General features: G+C 42.0%; 1 protein-coding gene across 12 annotated transcripts in view; it reads right to left on the reverse strand.

The window, feature by feature from the left end:
* dab2ipb (DAB2 interacting protein b) overlaps positions 1–22,503 on the reverse strand; it is a 161,928-nt gene that overhangs the window by 42,665 nt on the left and 96,760 nt on the right. For 2 of the 12 annotated variants that reach the window (XM_069513402.1, XM_020082204.2), the window contains exon 1: positions 15,376–15,651. The exons of 9 other annotated variants lie outside the window; for them this stretch is intronic. Coding sequence is in view for 1 of the 3 variants with exons in the window: in XM_020082203.2 (XP_019937762.2) it covers positions 8,803–8,825 (23 nt within the window). In the remaining 2 variants the exon portion in view is untranslated. Of the gene's footprint in view, positions 1–8,802; positions 8,954–15,375; positions 15,652–22,503 lie in introns of those variants that run through there. One more of the 12 variants, XM_020082203.2, reaches the window with a different exon arrangement.

A 22,503-nucleotide genomic window follows, 5' to 3' on the forward strand; every position in this document is an offset into this window, starting at 1 on the left:
TCATTGACGACTTTTCTGTTTTTAAATTTATTTATTTATCCCTACTCATCCATGTCCAATCTATGGTATTTTGTTTATCAGGGGTTGATAGAGAATGGGGCAACATGATCAAAGCCCCTCTATGCAATAGCCAGCATAGCATTGATGCTTTGATTATTGTAGATGAAGCCATTACAACTATAAGATCTGTCCCTGTCTTTTATTCCTTATTTTAATTTGTGATATTTCAATAAAAAACACAGCAAACACAAACAACTGGATTAAAACATATCTATAACAACCTATGACTGTAAGTCCTCCTCTAACTTCAAAATAGTCCAAAGTTACATCCTCTCATTGGTTAACATTAAGGGTAGCAACAGACCTGGCCAAGACAGGCAGCAGCACAAATGCAGACATATAGCACAGGTTAAAAACACAAGAAAAAAGAACCAAAAACAGCCAAGAGCACCACATTTTAAGATTCTTCAGCTACACAACCAGGTAAGTTATAAGTTATAATTTATATAATCTTCCTCCAGTTCTTTCATTCTGGCTTTAAAGGCATTCAATTAGATTTATTTGCTGAACTTCAAGTCCTTAGGGTTAGGGTTAGGGTTATACATATTCCAAGTCACAGGTGCAGAATAAGTAAAAACCTTTTTTCCAACTTCGGTCCAGACGTTTGTAACAGACGTAACACATCAGGTTTAAAGACCCACAGAGCTTAAAGACCTAAAACTTCAGATGAGTCAGTTTGAAATTAAGAAGCCTTTTAGGTATGAGATGAAACGTCTTTAAGAAACACAAGCAATATGCCTTGGTACTCTTGAACAACTTCTGAAGAAACAATGACCCGGATGATTGAGAATCTTCACAGATATCTGGAACAGATAGTAATAAGAAGTTTTGAGAACGCAGTGAGTACTGGCCAATACAATTCTGCATAATTATCTATTCCACTGCATAAGGCAGAATCCTATCAGCGCAGTCCGAGAACTACATGCACTGTGCCCGGCTAAGGTTCAATAGAAACTCGGTTAAGAGCCAGCGCCACAGAGCAGAGTAATGGATTCTGAGTGTGTCTGGACTGCACCCAGTGTGCTTTGTCTCTGCATCCTGTAAAGAGTTCATCTGATAGCCTGTCTGGGATCTGATATAGTCTGAAACCTTGGGCCTGTATAGGCGTCAGAGCACTTAGACTTCTGACACACTGACTTGATGGCTGGCTGGCTATAACCACAAGGGACTATTTTTGCATCGATAGTTGAAAACAGGCTGAATGAATGTGGTGCAGCTCCAAATAACAGCCCTCTGAAAGTCTACAACCACCTGGGTTGCATCAGAAGTATGCATTGTTCAAACACAATCACATTTGCAACAACAACAACACGTTACAGCACATGTGAAGCGGTGTTAATCTTCACATAATACCCTCTTTGTGTTGCTCCTGCACTCACGCTACTGTGCGGTAATTATCCAACACACAAACCTACCCCAGTGACAAAAGTTAAGCTTCAGACATAACCTCAAAACAAGAAGTACTTCTCTCAGGAGAGGTCCTCACTTAATGCTAGCGACCTGATGTTAAGTCTCCTTGCTAACAGTTTTTCACCATGGATACACAGTGTTTACACAGCACTTTGCTTTGCTGTTAGAGCAGCATCTACAACAATCAATACGTGCTCCACTCGCAGACTGGCACAGCAATTACTTGTTAATAATGCGCTCGACCAAACAAACCATGCCAGGAAGAGACGTACACATTTTTGGATGATTTCTGTTCCTGTTACTTTATGTGGACTTATTGTACATTGTTTTAGACATTAAGTGTCAGCTACATAAATGAAATGTTATATAAAAATCTACATAAATAAGCAATAAAACATAATGAATGCAGATGCTTCCCTTCAGGGGATGAGGACACAGTAAATGGTTTGAATATGAAAATGGTTTAAATCAGTAGCTCCAGTTTATAGAGATATCTATATATATGACCAGCGCATCCTGATTACAGAGCAAACATTAGTTTTTCCCCAAAAAATATCAAGGTGTTATTTTATGTTTTTTTTTAGGGTCAATGGAAAAATACACATTAATTAACAAGCGTACTTGAGTTCAGCATGTGCCAGATTTAGCCATGCAGGCTAGTTTTCATCTGCAGGTTTGATCTAAAATAACTTGTTCATTTCCTGCAAGTCGAGCAATTGCATTTTTGGTTACCTGGATAAAAGAGGGAGCCCAGTTATAATAGTCAAAATTGGTTAAAAGTCTATTTAGCACTGTCACGTCCCCAGCAAGAGTGTTCTTGGTCTGGATCTTGGTTTGGGGCCTTTCAGCATTTACATGTACTCCTCATGTCTGCGTAGGTTTTCTCTGGGTACTCAAGCTTCCTCTCATTGTGAATGGCTGTTTGTCTCTATGTGTCAGCCCTGGCGACCTGTCCTGGGTTTACCCTGCCTCTCACCAAATGTCAGCTGGGATTGGTTGCAGCCCCCCACGCATGGATGTGGACTGAATGCAAAACTTTTCCTTGGTTATGGTTGGAGTAATTTTTAAGGAATTGTCTTATTTGTCAGGTCATTGATTAATTTTTCAGGAACTGCTTGGCTCTGTGGTGGGCCAACACCCTATGTTAATGCATTTCAACATGTCATCTATAATTAACAAGCCAAAGTCTAATAAAGAAAACACAGACAGCATAGACAATGTTGATGACAATAATGGCAAGGCAATTTGTTTCTTGTATCAAAGCTGGCCATTGTGCAACAAAACATGAAATAAACTAAGAATAAACATTTAGCTTAATATCAAAATCACAAAAACAGATTTAGTTCCCATCAATGCATATTTGACCTTGGCAGCAAAGTTTTCAACAAATGTGTTCCTAGCAGCTGGCACGCCATGTAACATGGTGCTCAAACCAACATGCTCCATCCAGCCAGCAACACACCGACCACTCCACTCGCACCTGGGCCCCAACTCAAACATGAGAGCGGAAAAACAAAACAGTTAACAGTGGAACTCCTGCTGTGCACACAATCACACCGTAACTGTTCAAGGTTGATTACGAAACACACGCACTGCAGAGACAGGCAACTGGACAAATCAGCCATTATTCATGCATCAAGCCTCATGCCATAAAGTGTCCATTATTCCCACTGCGTTGGCGCTGACTCAGTGGAAAGGACCACAGGCTATGATGAAACAACCGAGTGTCTGTCACACTGCGATGTACTCTGTCACTGGCTGATCGCTCATTTGAACCAAGCAGATGTGGTTAGTCCTTCCTAATTCTCACAGTGAATAATGAGGCACCATCAGCTCAGAGGGGAAGTCTTACTGCAGTGTCAGATTTATAACCTTCACTCGCATGTTTTCCAGCGATGCAGTGGCATTTGGAGTTTTGTTGAGCCCATGAAAATATATGTTTTAGTGCATCAACCTGCCAGCTGTCAAATGTCATCTGCACAGGAGTGCCGGAACAGCTGGATGATGGGTAGCTGGAGAATATAGACAACAAAACAAACATCTGGCCCCACAGCAAGAGATGAGAAGGAAAAGAGTAGTCAAGAGGAGGTGAGGGGGAAGAGACGAGGAGGATCCTGTCAGATGCTACTGGTGCAGAACGGTGGATGTGTGAGTGGAACCACTGACATGTGGCTACAGTCCTCCAAGCCCAAAATCCAATCAGGACGGGTAGGAGACCCCGTCAAGAGCAAACCTCACTCACTGTCAAAGGCAGAAACAGTACAGAGGAAGGACAATCTCTGGAGACAAACACAGAGTTTGAGGTTGGGGTGAGTTGGAGGCGATGTAGCTAATGTGACGGCCTCAACTACCATTCCTTTTACCAATAACCTCTCAGAGGAAAATGTACACACATCAAATCTAGACAGACACTCTCAATCAAAAAGCCTCGGACAACCCTCCAATCTCTGACCTCAGTGAAGCGTTTTGCAAACCAGGTCTGCATTTTTCATGTGCGTTTTTTAATCTGTCAGCCAAATCTTTCACACTGACTCTGATTGGTTGTATTATTCTATTTGTTCAGAAAACTTGCAGTAGGAGATAAACAGGAGTCGAACAGTGAGGATGATTTTGTGGTCCTCTCAATTCTTGAAAAATTTAAAAAAAATCATCGGGTCCTTCCAATCCTGAGATGCTGTCAGGAACAAAGAGAATTTGATCTTGTGATCAAGGAGCTGCAGAATTGTTCCGATCGAGCAAGTTGATCCAAAACAGTGTTTGGCAGTATGTCTAAGGTAAAGACACACACACACATACACAGATAAAGACACGCACACACACTATATGCCTATACGTTATCAGGCTGTGCAGTCAAACAACTCTCGGGAACGACCTTTGACGCCAGTGAAAAACCCAGGAAATCCAAACCGTTTACTGACTGACGGAGGTTTTGTAATCAGTGTGTTAACGGGATTGACACAACATGAGGTCGTGTTCATTTAACAGTTTTATTAGATTCAGTTCCAGACAGAAAATACAGACGTGGTGTGCAAAGACCTTGATTGGCTGTGCCGTATGTCCATTAAAGCACCAACAAAGATGGCTAAAGGAAAAAATAGGGAAAATGTATGTATCGTCCAGTGCATTAGTGTTTTGCAGCACCTGTGCTAGTTGAAGGCATCGGCTCTTTAGGCTCCTACACTGCTGGCGGACTAATGCACATGAGACAAAAGAGAGATTATACTGTGAAGAGGGGGAAAGAGAAAGAGACACTGCCTCAGGCATCACTGCACCAAGTAAAACATGAAGCTATAGTGTGACCACTTTTGTGAAGAATAATAAGGGGCGGTTAGAGCTATATAGAGGGGAACACACAGCTAAGTATGGAAGGAATAGCTCCACACAAAGATGGACTTTCATTTACAGAGAGGAAGGAAGCTTTTAGGGACAAGAATGAGACAAATGCAAACATGCGCACAGGCTTCTCTGACAAATACACACATGCCAGACACAGGGAAGGAGGGAGTTCGTTTTCAGATTTAGTATCTCCTAAATAATCAGCCTTACCAAGCCCCCTTTATTATGAGTCTGCTGGGATGCATGACTCAGAGCATTGGCAGACATGCTTCATTGTGGGAAAATCTGGCTGGTGACTGAGATCAGGTGGTTGGAGAACAACTGTTGGAAGAGCTAACTCATCCACCAAGCCAAGTTGTCTGGTAACACACACACACACACACACACACTTGTGCACAGCTTGATTACAGTGAGAGTGCAGCCTCCCTGCTAGGCTGCGAGGTAATTCAGTGTAACATCTGCTAGGACACTCACTGCGGGGGACCAATACGCGGCATTGAAAAGCTCTGGAGCAGGGCCCAGCCGAGTTGTGAGCTCTGAGGTCATGTGCTGAGAGTCGGAGAACAGAACAGCTGGTTGCGAACCGCTGGACGCAGACAATCACACTTTAGCAGCTGCAGAACACAGCACTTCAATTACCTGCAATGATATGCGAGACCTGTTTAAGTTTTTTAAATATTTGCATGGAGGATTATTCTGCAGCCGGCTCTGCAGGATGTGACACATGTAGTACATCCTTTTTACTTCTCATTCCTCTTCCCTGGACAGTTTTAAGAGCCATGAGTCAACGGTCACTAGAGCAAATAATGAAGCTTCTACAGTACAATGGGTTTTTATGACACCACCCTATGTGTGAGTGTACAGGTGTGTGGGTGTTTGACCATCGCTTTATTCACAGTAATTACATCGGGAGTGCTGTAATCCAAAGAGGAAAACCAACACATCGCAATGACAGGGAAATTATGTTGAGGTCAATGGTCACTCTAATGAGTGACTCCCTAAATAGCAGCTAAGGTCAGAGGGTGGATGTCATACTAATGACTGATGGCCTTCTGGGAGCCTATGCAGTGTGATTGGTTTAAAAACTATGCACTTATAATGTGACATGTGAGAAAAAAAACAATCATGATAGAATTTGACTTTACAAGAGTAAGCCTGGTGGAGCACTGTCTCATGACTCATGACACTAAAATACTATGACCACTCACACACATGTTGTGTCCCCCGAGCAGGAAACAAAAACACTCAAATACATGTGAAGATGCTGTCAGAAATCAAGTAGAGTATTAGGGCCACAATGAGAAAAAATAAATACGATTTTTGAGACTGAAGTCTGAATATTACAAGAATTACGTCGTAATTTTATCAGAAAAGGGTCAATAATAAAGAAAAAAATAGCCTGTACTCCTTAGAGAGAAACTCGAAATATTTCAACTTTATTCACGTATTATCCCATTTATGGCTGTGAAAATAACTTGAATTCATGAACAATAATGCCTAATGTGTGACATATGAGAAATATATTGCACTGCAATATCATATGCAGTATTTACTAATCTGGTAAATATAGAAGTACCAGCATCATGACAAATGGTTTATTAGACATTATATTTTGATTGTTTCTCTTTCTCTGTGTCCCACATAAGTTCATTACTAAAACCCAATATTAAGGGGTTTCTCAGTTACACCAGTGGGTCAACAATAAATGTGTTCATTGTATAGTTTCCACTTTAAAATAGCATTACGAATGATTTTCTTTAACTGAAACTATTTATTACGTGAATGTGAGCCACAGTGAAGTCATGGGTCAGAAATGGATTATTCCATCAGTGGGCAGATTCAAATGAACCAAAATCAATGTAATTTACTTTACTTTCACTCCATTGATTTGTCTTCATTACAACATAATGTGCATTATTTTCTTGCCACAAAATGTGAGAGAGCAACATTTGAATATATGAATAATTGCGAGTGAATGCATTTATATCGTCAACTTGTAACTCGCTGCTGCAAGTATACACAGCACGACAATCTAAGCTGTGAGGGAACTAATCAGCCCTCAATGAATCAGATGCCTGATTCTTGTGTGATTGTGATAATTATAGGTGCTTTAAAAAAACACGAGCCAAACTCAGTCCACTTTGAAACTGCCAACGAACAACCTCAACAGGTCAGGGCTGATTCATTATTTTAAACCGAGGAAAACGGCACCAGCAACAAAGAAAAACACACTTTTACTTCTTACTTTGTAATTCAGGGAACCTATGGCCTATGAATTCTGCACGAAAATACCACAGCAGAGAGAAGAGAGAGAGGGAATGGATGGAAGTCGAAGGCAAGGATAATACAGTTATCACCAGGGACAGTGAAACAAACGGACTAATCGGGCCAAGTGTCTGCCCAATTAACTGATATCTTCTGGCTTCGATCCAGAAATCCTTTCTGTTAAACCATGAAGGGTGATGAGGTGTCAGGGGTTTGAAAATGTGTCCCTTACTATTTTTACTTGAGAATGCACTGTGAAAAGTTATATATGGTCTTACTCTTACATGGAATTGAGTCAAAAACACATATTTATGTTGGGTTCGAGATTACCCATTTCATAATCCTCATTAGCCATTATTTATTTAGCATTTAAAGATAGGGTTGGTAATTCTGGATAAGATAGCAAGAGCAGGCTACAAGCGATACATCCCACCCCCTCCCATTATCCTATCGTCAAAGCTACGCTAGCAAAAACACATTAACACATTACTGACAACTGGCTTTACCAAGATTTGCTCACTAACTTCTGGCTATCGTTTCTACCACAGTGGTGTATATATCTCCGCCTTGTGAAGACTCTGGTCATGTGTAGTGATAGCAGGAGCAGGACGGTTGGTTAGTGGCAGCCAATCATTTGGTCTGAATGAAAGGATTGGTCATATTTATTACAGTCCTGCAAGTGCCTGTGAAGGTCTTTCTTTATAGGGATATTTGAAGGATTTTACCAAATAATATAAAAGGGGAAACAAATTAATAATATGTCAGAAGAGGCAAGACACATATCAGTGTGTATGACTCAGACTTGACAATGTGGCTGGGAATACCCAAGGCAAGAGAAGGTCATAGAAATGGTGCATGCCTCTGTGCTAATGTGCTAGTTCCTGTGTGTATAAGCATACATGACGCTTCTGTGTTCATGTACCGTATCTGTACAAGACATTCACTCTATTTGTTAAGCATGTATTGAAGAAAGTATAAATTAGATGCAAGCAAAATGTAAAAATAAGCTTATTCCCTTCCATAACTGTGAAGCGCTCAGGGCACTGATAACAGCATGTGCAAAGGAGTCGAGGAGATGAGGAAGTGTGTTTTTTCACTTCTTGACCTGAATATTCAAACATCCCTGTGGCATTGGACAAAGAAACAGGCAAACACTCAAGTTCACAAAGAGAAAAAAAACAAAACATAAAGGGTAGAGACATTCTTCCCACGCATCACGGCACTAAACTTCCATGGTTAAAACAATCTAGCCTATGATCTCTGCAAATGCTACTTTTCCCACTTTGTTGCATTTTTTATTAATACTAGATTTAGACAGGTGAGGCAGCTCTAGCACATAATTAGTTCTAAACTGTAGCGCTTACTGTCAATACAGATAGCTTATTTACACTCTAAAGCCAAGATTTGCCTCTGGCACTGAATAGTTTTCATGTTCAAGTCTAAACATATCCTAGTTTTTCTCCAAGCACCTTCCTCTCCAACCATTTAGCTTCACTGCTTTAACACTCCTTTTATTTAACTCTCCAGACCTTCCTTTAGGTTCAAACCTCATGTAGACGGTACTTTCTTATCGCAAAAAATAGCCAGATAAAATCACAACACAAAGTCCTGGACCGTGGGTGGATGCAGGGACAGAGGTTTTTGTGAAACCACAGTGTGCAGCTGCAGCTGTAACCATCTATGGCAGCGAGGACAGCTATGAATAAAGCATTAAAACAAAACGACACCTACGATCTACTGAATATGTGAAACATGGTCCAGCAGAACCTCGCCGAGCTGGATCCCCGGGACGTGCAGCTTCCCTTTTCCGTTACATTCCTCACTAGTGGCTGGTCTCAGTTTTTTTCCCGACTATTTTTGAGTCGCTGGGAACGTGGCTGGAGCCTCTGCCCTCAGAGTTAAACCACACCACTCCCAAAGGATGTATAACACACCCCTCTCCACATCCCATTTAAAAAGACAGCGCTGCTATTTAGGATCAGCCTGCCTATAGTTGAGTGCAACATTGTATTACCATGCAACACTGCATTACCATGAAGTAATGTTTAAACCAAATTTTACATGGTCAAATAATGCTAAGACTTAGGAGGGTGGATTTTTAAAGAATAAAACTATGTAAGGATGATACATTATTCGGCAGAAAATACTTTACAGCTAGAGCTGTTTTGTTGTTCTTGTCATCACTGCTATATAGTTCTACTGTCGCATTTGCAAGATAATAATTCAGTTTATTCAGATAAAAATATATTTCCAAAACTAAATTATGCATCCAGGTACCCTGAAGGACAGTCCAGACTCACACCATATCTGATCTTCATGGAGGTAAAAGAATAATTAAACCAAAAAAGGGGTCAAGCAGGGAAGTTGACAGCCTGTTACAAAGTTATTTGGGTGCTTCTTGCTGGGAAATGGAGCAAAACTCGATATTTTATTCTGGCTGAAGTCAGTCCCTAGGATACACAGTTGCGCAGTCATCATCAGATCTGTCTCCCCTGCTTTTCTCACACTGATGTAGACCCCGAGTTGGCAGCCAGGAAGTTAGCCTGCCTCCTCCTCCTCCCTACCCATTTCCCTGTAGCAAGAAACAATAGCTCAGCCTTCAGCACCACGCTCTGTGGGAAAATCCTGGGTCCTTGGCCGGATATTGGGACTCCAAGAAAAAGCTGGGGAAAAAAAAGAAAAAGAGAAGGGAAGGAAGGTACAGTGGAGAGACAGAGGGAGCCAGGGAGAAGAGGAGGAAATGAGGACAGCCAGGTTTGGGGAGGAGATCCGCTGCCAGATGTATCGTATGGTTGTTTTTCGCATAGCTGGAGACCCAGTGAGGGAAGACTGATGTCACAGCTGAGATATGCTGTCATGAGACGCTTCAATTAAAACTGATGTTTGAGCTCCGAAAAAAGCCAAAGACCCAGAAATGCCAGTCATCTGTGAAAAAAATACTCTGAAACGGGTCCAGTTTGGCATGAGCCAGTTTCATTATATCTTTTCCTGAAATGTGTTCTTGAATGGCAATAGAATATTTCAGCTCGATCATTCAACAGTTTGGAGAAAATATAGCCGTCATTTTGTTAAAATACTTCAGTGGAACTCCACAGACGTCTGCAGTGATCTTCTCATTCATACTTCAACAAAGGAGGTCACTGTGGACCATACAGTGGAAAGGTCTTCGCACTCTATTAGGGGGGACGGGTTCTCCAGCTCCAAAACAATTTAAATATCATTTGGGAGGTGAAACAGGAGGTGGTGTAATGCACTTGTGCGCCTCCGATGCAATGGATTAGAGTAGCTTGCTCTTATCACAAGTAAACAGGCCTGCATACCTTGCTGTTTTGGAGAATGGCTGGGTAAAGGTTAACTACAAAGCCAAGGCAAAGCTGGGAGACTAAACACTCAAGGGGACTTCCTCATTCCTCTGGCCTAGGTCATGATAATATCATACTTCACAGGGTTGTTTGGAGTGCGACTGCTCCTGAATATAATGCAGGAAGAGGCAAGTCGAGTCTATCTGTGGAAGTTTGTTTGCAATCACTGCAGTTGGAGAGGAATGCAGAAAATTATCTCAAATCTTCATTATTCATAGGAAAATGCATTTTGAACAATGGGCTTCTGTACTCAGGGAGTCATGTGGCTCCATTTCCAACTCATTTTACATCGTCACGTGTGTTTGCATTAGTGTGTTCAGAAAAGTGCATGCACACAATCTCACACACACACAAACATTCATTTGTATTCAACTTGATTTTTGCAAGACATACCTATGCCAAATCATACCAAGAAGTGTGTGGGTGGGTATGTGCCAGGTCATGAGCCAAGTGTGCAGCAACAGACATGAGAGAGAGTGGGAGAGACACAGCTCTTTCTGCTCACCGCCTGTCTGCAGGAGCCCCCGCCTCTGAGAAGTTATTCCCCTGCTAATAGCTAACCCTGTTTAGCAGAGCACCACCTGGTTGTGCAGAGGTAAAGACGAGGAGACAAGCGAAGGGAAATACATTCCAGGCAAGCTTCCACAAGCATCTAGGCAGAGAGGTGGGTGGCGGATGGAGAAAGGGGTGAGACACTCGATGTTGATAGAGGGAGGAAAAAAATTAAGACGGAGAGAAGAGCAACTCGATATCACATCAACACTCCAATGACTCATCTAGAGAGAAGATGAATGCGACTGCAATGACGATTACAAGACCAAGTAGAGTAATTGTTTATATTACTATACTAAATCTGGGTTAAGAGTGATTAAATTTCATTTGACATTTCTGCTGCTACATTTGAGAGTGTCATCTCTCCCCTGACTAGGCAATATGATACTATATATAATGCAAATCAAGGGAGTTTGTCAACCATTATAAATTTATATCAAGGTGATTATCACTTTAATATCTCTGGTTGTATGAGGGCATTGGGGCAACGTCACAGGGAATTTTGTATCAAAGTAATGTTAACTCTGCACAAAATGTAGGGTATCTAGAAAAAAGAATAGGGTCATTCATTTTCTGGAGTTAAACGGTGTGAGCTAAAGTTACTGAAACAGAAGTAAATCGTGTATTTCTTGGGGCTATTTTGACGCTACAAATTATTGCATTAGGACATTATATCCATTTCCATCAAACCTTGTGTGCACAATATCGACTCCCTTCCTTCAATGAGTTCCAAGATCCCTAATCATCTTGTAGGTCACTATCCAGATCTGGTGAAGGAGGCGCCCATTTCAATAGCTGCTAAAGGGCTAAAGTTGAAGCTAATGCTAGGATAAGTGTCTTCTCTTACATTAGTAGGTACAGGAAGAGATGTTGTATGCAAGAGGCATTAGAGGTTCCTTCCTCCATTCATTTACTCATCCCCCTATAGCTTACCCTCCGTTTTAATTTCAAAAGTACTGACATAAAGAGAAGGGGTATAGGGACTTCACATGTCTTGTGTGTTTGTTTGGGTAAAAGAAACACATAAAGACATAGAGACAAAGAGAACGAGAGCAGAGAGGACAGAGACTTGTACGCCTGATACTTGAGAGCTCTCCTCTCCTGTTGTTCCTATTGACTTGGCGCTCCAGCCTTCAGGGCGCGAGAGAGCGAATGAGTGATTCAATTATTGACAACACAGAACTCTGCCCCATCATAAACATATGCTTCCCCTTTCATCCTCTCCCAGGCCGGGTATATGGAGATCTGGAATAATGTTAATGCGTGCCTTCGACGCAGCCCTCTTTTATTCTCAATGGCGAGCTCGACCAAAGTCAACAGTCTAACCTTCAATTTGCTGACACGCATCACACATTTTTAAAGCATTAAACTCAATGAATACAAGCCCCCTGGAATTAGACATTGTTATGTACAGCGAGTCATTCCCTCTTCCTCTCATCCATGGGTTACATTTGAATTTGCCTCTAAATCCTTTTCAAATTTACCATTTTTAACTCAAACAAGCTTCTTTGTTTTTTGCGAAAAAGTCCAACAATCGTGTTTAAAGTGTTTAAATCCTGAGAAGTCAAATGTAATTGGTGGATTTAAACTTGATTTCGCCTCCTCTCCTACAATAAATTGACAGAGAAACAGAAAGTGGGGGTGGCAACAGCACCAACATAAAGAAACAACTTCTGAAACTTGACTATTACTGCTGCAAAGATGACAATTTATGGGGGATAAAAAATGGCTGAATGTTAAAAGAGATGTTCTGATACCATTTCCCTTCCTGCTATCGATTTCTGATACCTGAGCTTTGCGAATGGGCCGACAGCGAGTCCCAATCTGATACCCATGCATTAAAAAAAAAAATATATATATATAGAATTTTAACATCTGTCTGTTACTCACTCTGTATGGAAGGGATAATTGGTGTGGTAAGGCCTGGCTCAGGTTGAACCATTTAATCTGGGTGAAACTAATATAAACTCAAGAAGCAGTCACATCAGTACAGAAAGGTGCATGCTCACCTGTGCCCAATGCTGCATATTTTAGAAGCATTTCTAAATGACATGTATGAAAACTGCTAGATAATATATTTGAAAACTCTACACACAATAATTTGAAGCAAACACCTTTTTTCCTGGGGATGTCCACGTTTGCTTGCTCATCATTAAGTTCCGGCCATTATGTGTTTTTAACTGCAGCTGTTCTTCCCTCCCCCTTTTTAAACCACCAGTGTTTCAGACCTTTTGACCCCCCCCTACTCGCATTGCCCCTGGGCGCGGCCCCGCATGGCCCTCCTCCCTCCCCCCCCTGTACAAGTGCCTGATCAAATCCTCTGCTCCACTTCATCAGCTCTCAGCAAATCAATGGACATCACAGAGATTATCTTTGACAGAGTAATTACACAGAGACAGAGAACTCAGAGGATGACGTGAGGAGATGGGGAGGAGTGGCGGAGGGACGCCGTGCAAAGCCTCGGCTCTGCATCCACTCCTCGCCTTTCACTGCCCACCCAGATCACATCAAGGAGATGATTGTGATATGTATTCAACATCACGACATATCAGGGTTTCATTTCATAAAAATGAGATTTTACTACATTGTTCAGTTCCGAGGCGGGAATTAACAGCAGCAACCTGAACATTACATAAGAGATTAAGTCACCCGGAATAAACTAGTACACAAAACATCAGAGTGTAAACAACTGAAGACTGTTGTTACTCTTATGTTTTATGATTTCATTTTATTTATTTCTCTTTCCTCACACTGCTCGTCCTATCTCCATCCTACAATCACTCCATCCATCTCTCCCTCTTCCTTCAAGTCTGTAAGAATGACTAACACCTCTATTTCTCACTCTGAAATCCCCTGTCTAGGTTACTAATCAACACGATTGTTGGAACATACTAAAACACACACGTGCTAAAAAAATATGCATATCAACACACAGTATGTCAACATTAATATGCACAGAAAACTCATGCATGCACGCAGATACGGTACCCCAGCTTGAGGAGAGGAACCACACTGTTAGTGCATACAAACACAGACTGACGCTAACGCTCGTAGCATAATATGTAGATGTCAAGCAAGGTTTTGTTCTGGAGGGTTCAGCATCAAGAGGACCACCAGCTGAGCTCTCACACTGAAACATATCAGCACATTAAACGCCATCAAACTGTGATTTATGTGTTTACCAAACCAATGGCTTTCTCCCGTGAAGCCACCTCTGAGCAGAATAAATGTTTGGTTGAAGTGGAAATTGCTTAACTGAATTCTCTCCCCTCATGATGTCGCAGGAACAAGTTACAGACTCAGAGCTGCAGTGTTTTATTTATCATCTAAATGAGATAAATTAAAATGGAATAACTCAGCTTAACTGGAATAACTTAATTAGAGTTGATCTGTAGCTGCTGAGTAATTTCACGTGTGTAAGTAGCATGTAGAGCTCGTTTTACACCCATGTGATTTTTGCAGGATGAATTAACTGGAGCATTGAAACATCTAATCATCGCGAGGACATACTTTTAAATAAGCCAAGTAGAAAATGTAAACAAGACAGCTGACCAACTTAGAACCATCTTGCGAGATTATTTTACATCTAGACTTTAACCGATTACAAATAGTTACTTCCTGAAGCCCGGACGAAAAGATCACGAAACAGTCGCCTTTCGACTCACCTCTCTTCTCTTGTGCAGATATTGAAAATGTGTCAGCAATAAAATGAGCTGTAGCTCTCCTGAGACCCCCAAACTCTCTGTCCTCAGGCCACACACCTATCTTTAAACCTCTAATTGCCTCCAACATATGACCGGGACTGTTAATGCCACACAGCCAAAATCAGCAGCTGACCTCACAACCTGGCCCAGTCATCTGATTTGTGTTCGCTGGCTGCCCTCTTATCACACAGGCCATTTAGGACATGGTCAACAGTCACATAATCCAAACTCCTCTGCATTTTTATGTCAGGCGTTATATGCAAATTCACAAATCACACATCATAAATGAGCTACTCTGAATAAAAGCCCTTTGGGAGCTAAAAGCAATTACAGAATAATTGCTTGAATATCCTGAATGTACGCAGAATGGAGTAGTGTGTGTGTGTATGTGTGTGTGTGTGTGTGTGTGTGTGTGTGTGTGTGTGCACTCAGCAGAACAACCTCCCTTGCATTGTCACTAATAGAGGGAAGCAAAGCCAGACGAGGGACGAGCACAGCTGGAGTACGAACAGCAGCACAGAGGCACGGGAGCGTAAACAGTCTAACTGAAGCATCCTCTCTACATGCACACGAGTCCACATCTCTATTCATGTTTATGCACAAAAAGAAAAAAAAATCACCTCTCGCTGCGTGAACCAAACCACGAAGGATGGTGAGTGACATGTGAAATGCAGGATAACACTCACCAGCCATTGTCAGAATTCCACAGAACAATCAGAGCCGAGCGGAGAGAGGAACGGAGACTGAGCCAGAACAAGAGGGAAGGAAAATTAAAGATTGAAAAAAAAGGCAAGGATGGATAAGGGCAGAGGCGATTTCAAAGCTCCATTTCTTTCTCCCCCCCTGCTGCTACCGATGCAGACTGCCGCTTGCCTCTTCTCTTCCTTACTTGTGGTTCTCTTCCTCCTTCTCTCCCTGCCTCCTTCCCTCTCTGCTTTAAGGCAAGGGGTGGAGAATAAGCGCTATAATGCTCTCTCTCCCTCACGCTGCTCCCTCTCTCCCACCCTCTCTTCCACACCCTGCACAGAGCATGCCCTACTTCCTGTCTTGCCTCTGACACGGGACACACTCTTCTCTCTTATGTTTGTGTTCATTCACGCTGACATGAATGAATCAAAGGGTAGCTCCTAAAACCTGCCTCTGATTTGAGAATGGTGAAGGTTTGTCCCCTTTCTCTCACTTGTTCCCTCTTCCTGACTCCAGCTAAACCCTCCCTTTCCCCCCCGTCAGTGATTGACTGCACCTCCCATCTCCGTTTCCCTGCGCAGGGAGGAGCCTGCATATGGATCGCAGGGGGGGGATCACATGTATGTGTGTGTGTGTGGTTGCAACCCGGCTTGGCCCTGCCCCCCCTGTGTGGCTCCAGCGGGTGTGTGTTGTGTGCTCTTTGTCCTGTCAATTCTGGTGCGAGGTGTTCAGCTTTTCCTGTCAGCCACTATTGCTTGCCTCTGTTGCCACCGCTGGCAGCAAAGGCAAGGGGTTAGGGGGGGTGCAGTAAGCCCAGAGTGTTGACTCGGTTTAGCTCATGCTGGGCCCTGGGCAGAAAAAAACCCCATCATAAATATGAGGCTGGAGCTGCAGCTTTGGCGTAGTGACTTGGCCGGTGGGGCCAGCCAGAGGGTTGCTACTAGTAGTTTTAGACAGGAATTTGGGTGGGAGGGTTTTGCCATGCTCAATTTGAGCCAGAATTGGTGGACTGGCAGAAGAGATAGGGCTGAGTTTGAGGTTATTTCTAGAGCTCACACGGTGCAGGAACTGGCACGAGTCGGGGCCGGGACACACACCGATAAGGCAGAGCAGCTGTGGAGCTATGGGCTGGTTTACAGAGCCACCACAGCTTCTGCACGTCTGCAATGATGTCATCAAATATGACATCATCCTTACCCCCCTCGTTTTCCTGGACACACAGACACACTCACAGAAACCAAATGACCACACAATAGGGCAGGGAGGACAAATACTGAGCTTGGAGTTCACACCCAGTTTAAACAAGAACACAGGTCACAGGCACATTGTGAGCTTTTAAAAGAACAAAACCAGTAAACCTGTCCCAGTGGCTTGCTGCTGGCCACCTGTTTCCTCTTTAACTGAAAAAAACAGCAGCTCTACCTTAAAGTGTAACCTCACCTCCAGCTAAAATTTAGAAAAGGCTTAATAAAGCGGTCAAGGGACTTTGGGTTGTGTAAATAAATAATATGATGAAAATAAGACCCACATTTTCTATGTCAGCTCAGGCTGGTTGAAAATAATATATTATAACTTGGTGGAAATATTGTTCTATGATGGGTTTCATCAACAGACACATTCAGTTTACAGCTAAAGAGATGTTATTACATGTGTAGATCATGTTTATATATTTATAGAGACAACAGATGTCATTTCACTCAATTTCAGTCGAAATCTGTCAGTTTGAAATTCAAGTTTAAGTATATCTCATGAAAACAGCTTTATGCAATAAAAGATTACAAAATGACATTTAATATGTGCAATTTTCTTGTAAATATCGGAGACTGTCTATAAAGATGGAGGACAGGACTGCTCATAAAAGTGAAGCCAAAGCGCCTCAATCGCCACCTGGTGGCTGGCTGCAGTATAGTTCATAGAACCTGTCTCCTCCATTTTATTGCTTATGGGACACTGACACAACTAAAATGTCAAAATACACGTAAAATAAGTTTTAAAAATGGGTGGAATTGCCATGACTGACAGCTGAGACTGACTTGTGATTGGTGGAGCACATGCATCCCTTGATCGCTACAACACGGACTCTGGTTCCTAATTTGCACGATGGTAGCGCTGGTATCCTGGATTTTAGTGAAATAAAATCTGAATTTCTTTCTCAGTTTATGTTAAAAACACAAGATTGGGGCACACTATGAGAAATTGACAAACATATTTAAATTTAAGTGTGTGAAGGTTTTCATGCAACAGCGGGGGAAACGTTCTTTATCCTGGTCTTCTTCTTATCCTGATGCAAACCCCTCTCATGCTTATCACTGTTAATCGAGGCACGCTATGTGTGGCTGCTTTTAAAGAGCAACCTTTTTTCTTTTTAATTCAGCTTAATGGAGGTTTCATCAGGAATGCTTCTTCATTAATAACTTCCTCTGAGCAGTGCCTCTGGGCTCCGGTCCATTCACATTCTGTATCATTTCTATCTATCATCCCATCAGTTTAAAAAAACTTAAGAAGCAACTCCTTTCTGGTTCCCTTAATCCAATTAGATGAGCCTAAAGCTACCACTTCTCTCACTTTCCACACAAACACACACACACACACAAACATACACAGCCGCTAATCACCGTCCCTTTTATCAGTCCGATTAGCTGCACCTGTAACACGCTGCTTCCAGCTCCTGCAGCCGCTGCCAACATTTAATCACCACTTTCCCCACCACCACCACCACCACCAAGGCTCCATCAAGTCAATGGGATGATGCTCTGGTAGGTTATGTTGCCAATAATCATAACGACTACTTTAGGAACAGTGCTTTGTATCTATAAACTTGCCTCCTGATTTGAATATCATGCAAGTTTTGAAAGGGAAACAACATGGCTGCTTTATGACACCACCTTGATGACACTATTGGCAAATTGCAAGACGATGTGAATACAGGAGCTGAAGCTGGGTGTGACTGTGTGGACGGAATCATGCAGTTGGCCTTTACTTACCACAACTCAATTACCGCAGGCCACTTTTACAGTTTCAGATAGAAACTGTCGCTGCGCTCCTATAAATAAATCTACATATGCCTAAAATAGACATTTCAGCAGTTTTACTTTTGACACTTCTGTAATGTGCAATATGGTAAGATGCACAAAATGAATAAACCATAGCATGCTCTAAACCCTTTGAATGGATCATATGGAAAAAAAAAAAAACATAGATGCAGTGTTAGATGGACAGGAGGAGAGTGCAGTGTGATTACAGGGAGCTATTTGAGAGAGTTAGCTGAAGCACAATGAAAAGCTGAACGTCTGACCCAGACACAATCCAGCTCATGATGACAGCACTCAGAAAACATAGCCTCTTTTTTTTTAAAGGGACACTAAGATCTGTCTGGCGCCATCTCATCTCTCCTCCAATCCAGTGCTTGTCCCTTCATTTACAATTCCCCATGTAGTGAGAATGCAACGCAGTGCAACGACAGCCATCAGTAAAGAATGCAACGGTCTGCATCACACTAAAGGAATCCGTCTAATAGATTGTGACTGAGTCCAGTCAGTGGCAAAAAGAGTTAATTTGCAGTGGTCGTCTTGTGTCCTGTGTGTGAGAGCGACAGGCGAGTGGCGTGCGAGTGTGAACTGTGATGCACCTTTGACTTTCGTGGCAACCCGACGCTTGTGCTAAGAGGGGAACAGACAGCTCGACACCTTGGTACTGCAGTGTTTATTTCTAACCAGGTCAGACTGCAACAAACAGAGCTGCGCTGCTGTTATGATCCACATGGCAGTCCCTCTCTTGTCTTTCATTCTGCTTGAGACATTTCAGATAAATAGAGCAGCATTTTTATTTTATTAACACTGCATAAAAAGCAGTGTTTGTTAAATAAACGTCAATATATTTTTAGACATGTTATTTAATGTTTATAAGAATCAATAGATCATAAGTTAAAGCTACACAATCAATTTCAGTCAGGTAACTCCCATTTGGATTGTTTATTGCAGCAGCAGAACATAGTTAGAGTTTGGTGTCTATAGGCCTCGACTTCATCACTTCCCAGATAAGATTACATTGATTTTAATGGGGAGTAATGAGAAAAAAATCGTAACTCCTTTGTCGGAGCCTTCGGCTGGATGCTGTGGTGGTGGAAGGGCTGAATTGACGGGCAACGATACTGACGCAGGGCAGCGGAGGCTGTGACAAGCAAAGGAAAGAATTGGAAAATCTTTGCAGTATAAATAAACTGCCAAATTGGGAGTGTGATGATTGTGGAGAGTGTGGCATGTCCCATGATTAGAACAGTGAAGCTCAAGCTGGCTGAACTAACTCCAAAGCACTGCTCCATTTACGGCAAGGGTCACAATTAGGTGGACCGTGGTACCGATCTGGACCCAGGCACCATCCGATCTGGGTCCGGAACTGTAACCATTACATCCTTTTGACAAATTTTATTTTATTTTTTTAACCAGCACAGCTTTTCTAGCCTTTGTGACACTAATTTAGCTGCCCAGGAAACTCACAAAGCAATTGCTTCAGTGTTGTCAAATGAGATGATGACAATCACATGTGGGTTTCAATAAGCATTCTAATCAAAATCGGTGGGGGCACCCAGTCAGATGAGATAGTAGACAGTGAGAAGTGCGTGAGAGAATTTTTAACAAATAGAAAAAGGCTAATTTAAGTTTCACTGCTTATTTATTTATTTGTCTATAAGGAATCCCTTTATTTTAAGATACACATGATCAAAAAAGACTTTCAGTCATGCATTTAATTTTGACTGAGAAAAAAGATTGTTTATTTTTCATTAGAGTAGTTACTTATGATGCTTTCAATTCAATGTGAAAACTGAAAATAAATATTTTAATATTATTACTTATATTCTTTTTGATTTGGCAATTAGTGGCTGGCTACACACAGACGTTGATCTAACATTTAAATATATAAAAAAACAAATGCCATGAGACTGAACGTCTAAAACAAAGAATATATTATAACAATATGAATAAAATCATGAATACAGAGGCAAAATCTTTATAACAAAAGTTTTTAGAAGGGATTGTGCTCCCTCTCTCTCATTGTATTTACTTTTTTTTAAAAAGATATCGCAGCGTCCGAGCCTCGGTACAGACACTGTGTGACCTTGGCGAGGAAGCGTCTGGAGGAGGCAGAACAAGAGAAGGATAATGAAGCGCATCAGGATCCCAGAATCAAAGTCTGAGGAGTTCTATCACACCAAGGTTTCTTTGCACACTTTTTAATAATACATTTGATAATATAATATTTATAGTATTTTAAGATAGAAGCAATTGCACTATATAAAGTTGAGGGAAAAAATATCAAATTGTTGATGCAGTCAAAGAGATTGATGTAAGAAGACAGGTCATGAGACAATTGAATGAAATGGGTTTTTCGCTTTGGAGGTTTCCAGTGATGCAGCATCACAGACACGACAGGAAGGCCAGTCCACAAAAGTGAAACATCAGGGATAGATAAGTAACTGAAGTCTTGTGAACACAGATTGTGCACTGGCTTGTATGATGTAATGCAGTCCGACAGGTCGTCAGGTGATTCCTTTATCTTTGGACAAACAATTGGCTGCACTGTAAAGTCAGAGCATTTAGGAAGGCCAGGCTGTTTGTATTAGTTACTGAAGATAGAGGCCAGATGTGACTCGGATCAGTTGATGCAAAGTCAGGAGAGCCGGTGGATGTAGAGCCAGCTCTTCTGTAATACGCAATTTAGCAATCCAATTCACTGCTGGCTCACATCCCCAGAAACAGAAGCACGGATGATGCTGATCAAGCTGCAGAAATTTGAAAAGAGGCTGCTTGTTTTTTTTGGAACATAATGGATAGGCAGATGGTGACTGGAAATGTAAAAAGAAAAACCTTCCCTGCTCCAAATGATGGGACCTGTGTGGGAAGCAGTGACGTACGTCATACGCCTAAAATTCACCTATTTCTCTTCAAGTCAGAGAATAAGTAAGTCCTAGTTTACACCACAGACTTCATCTAAAGATGGAAGACACATCTACACCTCCTTGCCATATCCAGAAATTAAGCCAAAATATCCCTGATATGAATGCTGCCAGTCTACGCAGTATGGATTAGTGGATGGAGCAACAGTATAGAGGTCCTGTCAATCATGAAGCTTCAGCACACGGGGGAGAGTATATATATTCACTAGATCCAGACAAACCTTGAACATACATCAGTGTGATAAGAACTTACTAAAATGACAGCTTTGAGAAAAATGTATTTGACGTGTTCTTTATATGACTTTATAATTTGGTCCATGTCCCACCCACTAACATGGGGGAGGCAGGGATTATGACCTAGATACTACAGCCAGCCACCAGGGAGCGATTGAGATTCTTTGGCTTCACTTTTGGGGAGCAGTCCATGTCAGAGCATGTCGTCCTTCTTCATATACAGTCTATGGATCACACTCCCTGCAGATGAACTCTGGCCTCATGAATCTTGACAAGGCACTAGCTGATCATGATGATGAGCTATACAGTGAAACTCAAGGTAAGTCTCTTTTACTACACACACACACACACACACACACACACACACACACACAATAATCTATGTGTGACTCTTGTCAATCATTTTAACACTATCCCTATAGTTTCCATATAATCCCATGTTCTTTAAATTCAATCCCGAACATTTGTCAGGAAATCTTTGCAGTTTCTAATATTTATAATACTGCTGCGTGATAAATAAATGAAAAGCCTGTGACCGGAGTAGATTAAAGAGAGGGATGAATGAATAAATGAGAGTTTGCATGTGTACTGAGCGCTTCTTTAAAGGGATGCGCAGGGTGCTGCTTTGATGGGGCCCTTGGTATTCCTGTCACGCTCAAGGCCTTATCCATTACAGCTCATTACCCGGAGAGAGAATGAAAGAGACGAGACCCTCTGGCCGTGCGTGCCCGCTCGCACAGAGGGGCCCAGCAGGGTTAAACATCAACTACACAACCGAACCCCACAAGCTGGGCAGGTGTCAACAACACTCGGACAGCCCTGAGGAGGATTCTGCTCCTAATTATACAGAGAGGAAAGTGATCAGAGTGGTATGATGGAACATTGAAACTAATGTGCAACACTGGTCTGGTTTAGCAAAGTGTGGTAATCATGCTCACAT

This window comes from Paralichthys olivaceus, chromosome 18 (assembly GCF_024713975.1).
Source record: "Paralichthys olivaceus isolate ysfri-2021 chromosome 18, ASM2471397v2, whole genome shotgun sequence".
NCBI classification, from domain to species: Eukaryota; Metazoa; Chordata; class Actinopteri; order Pleuronectiformes; family Paralichthyidae; genus Paralichthys; species Paralichthys olivaceus.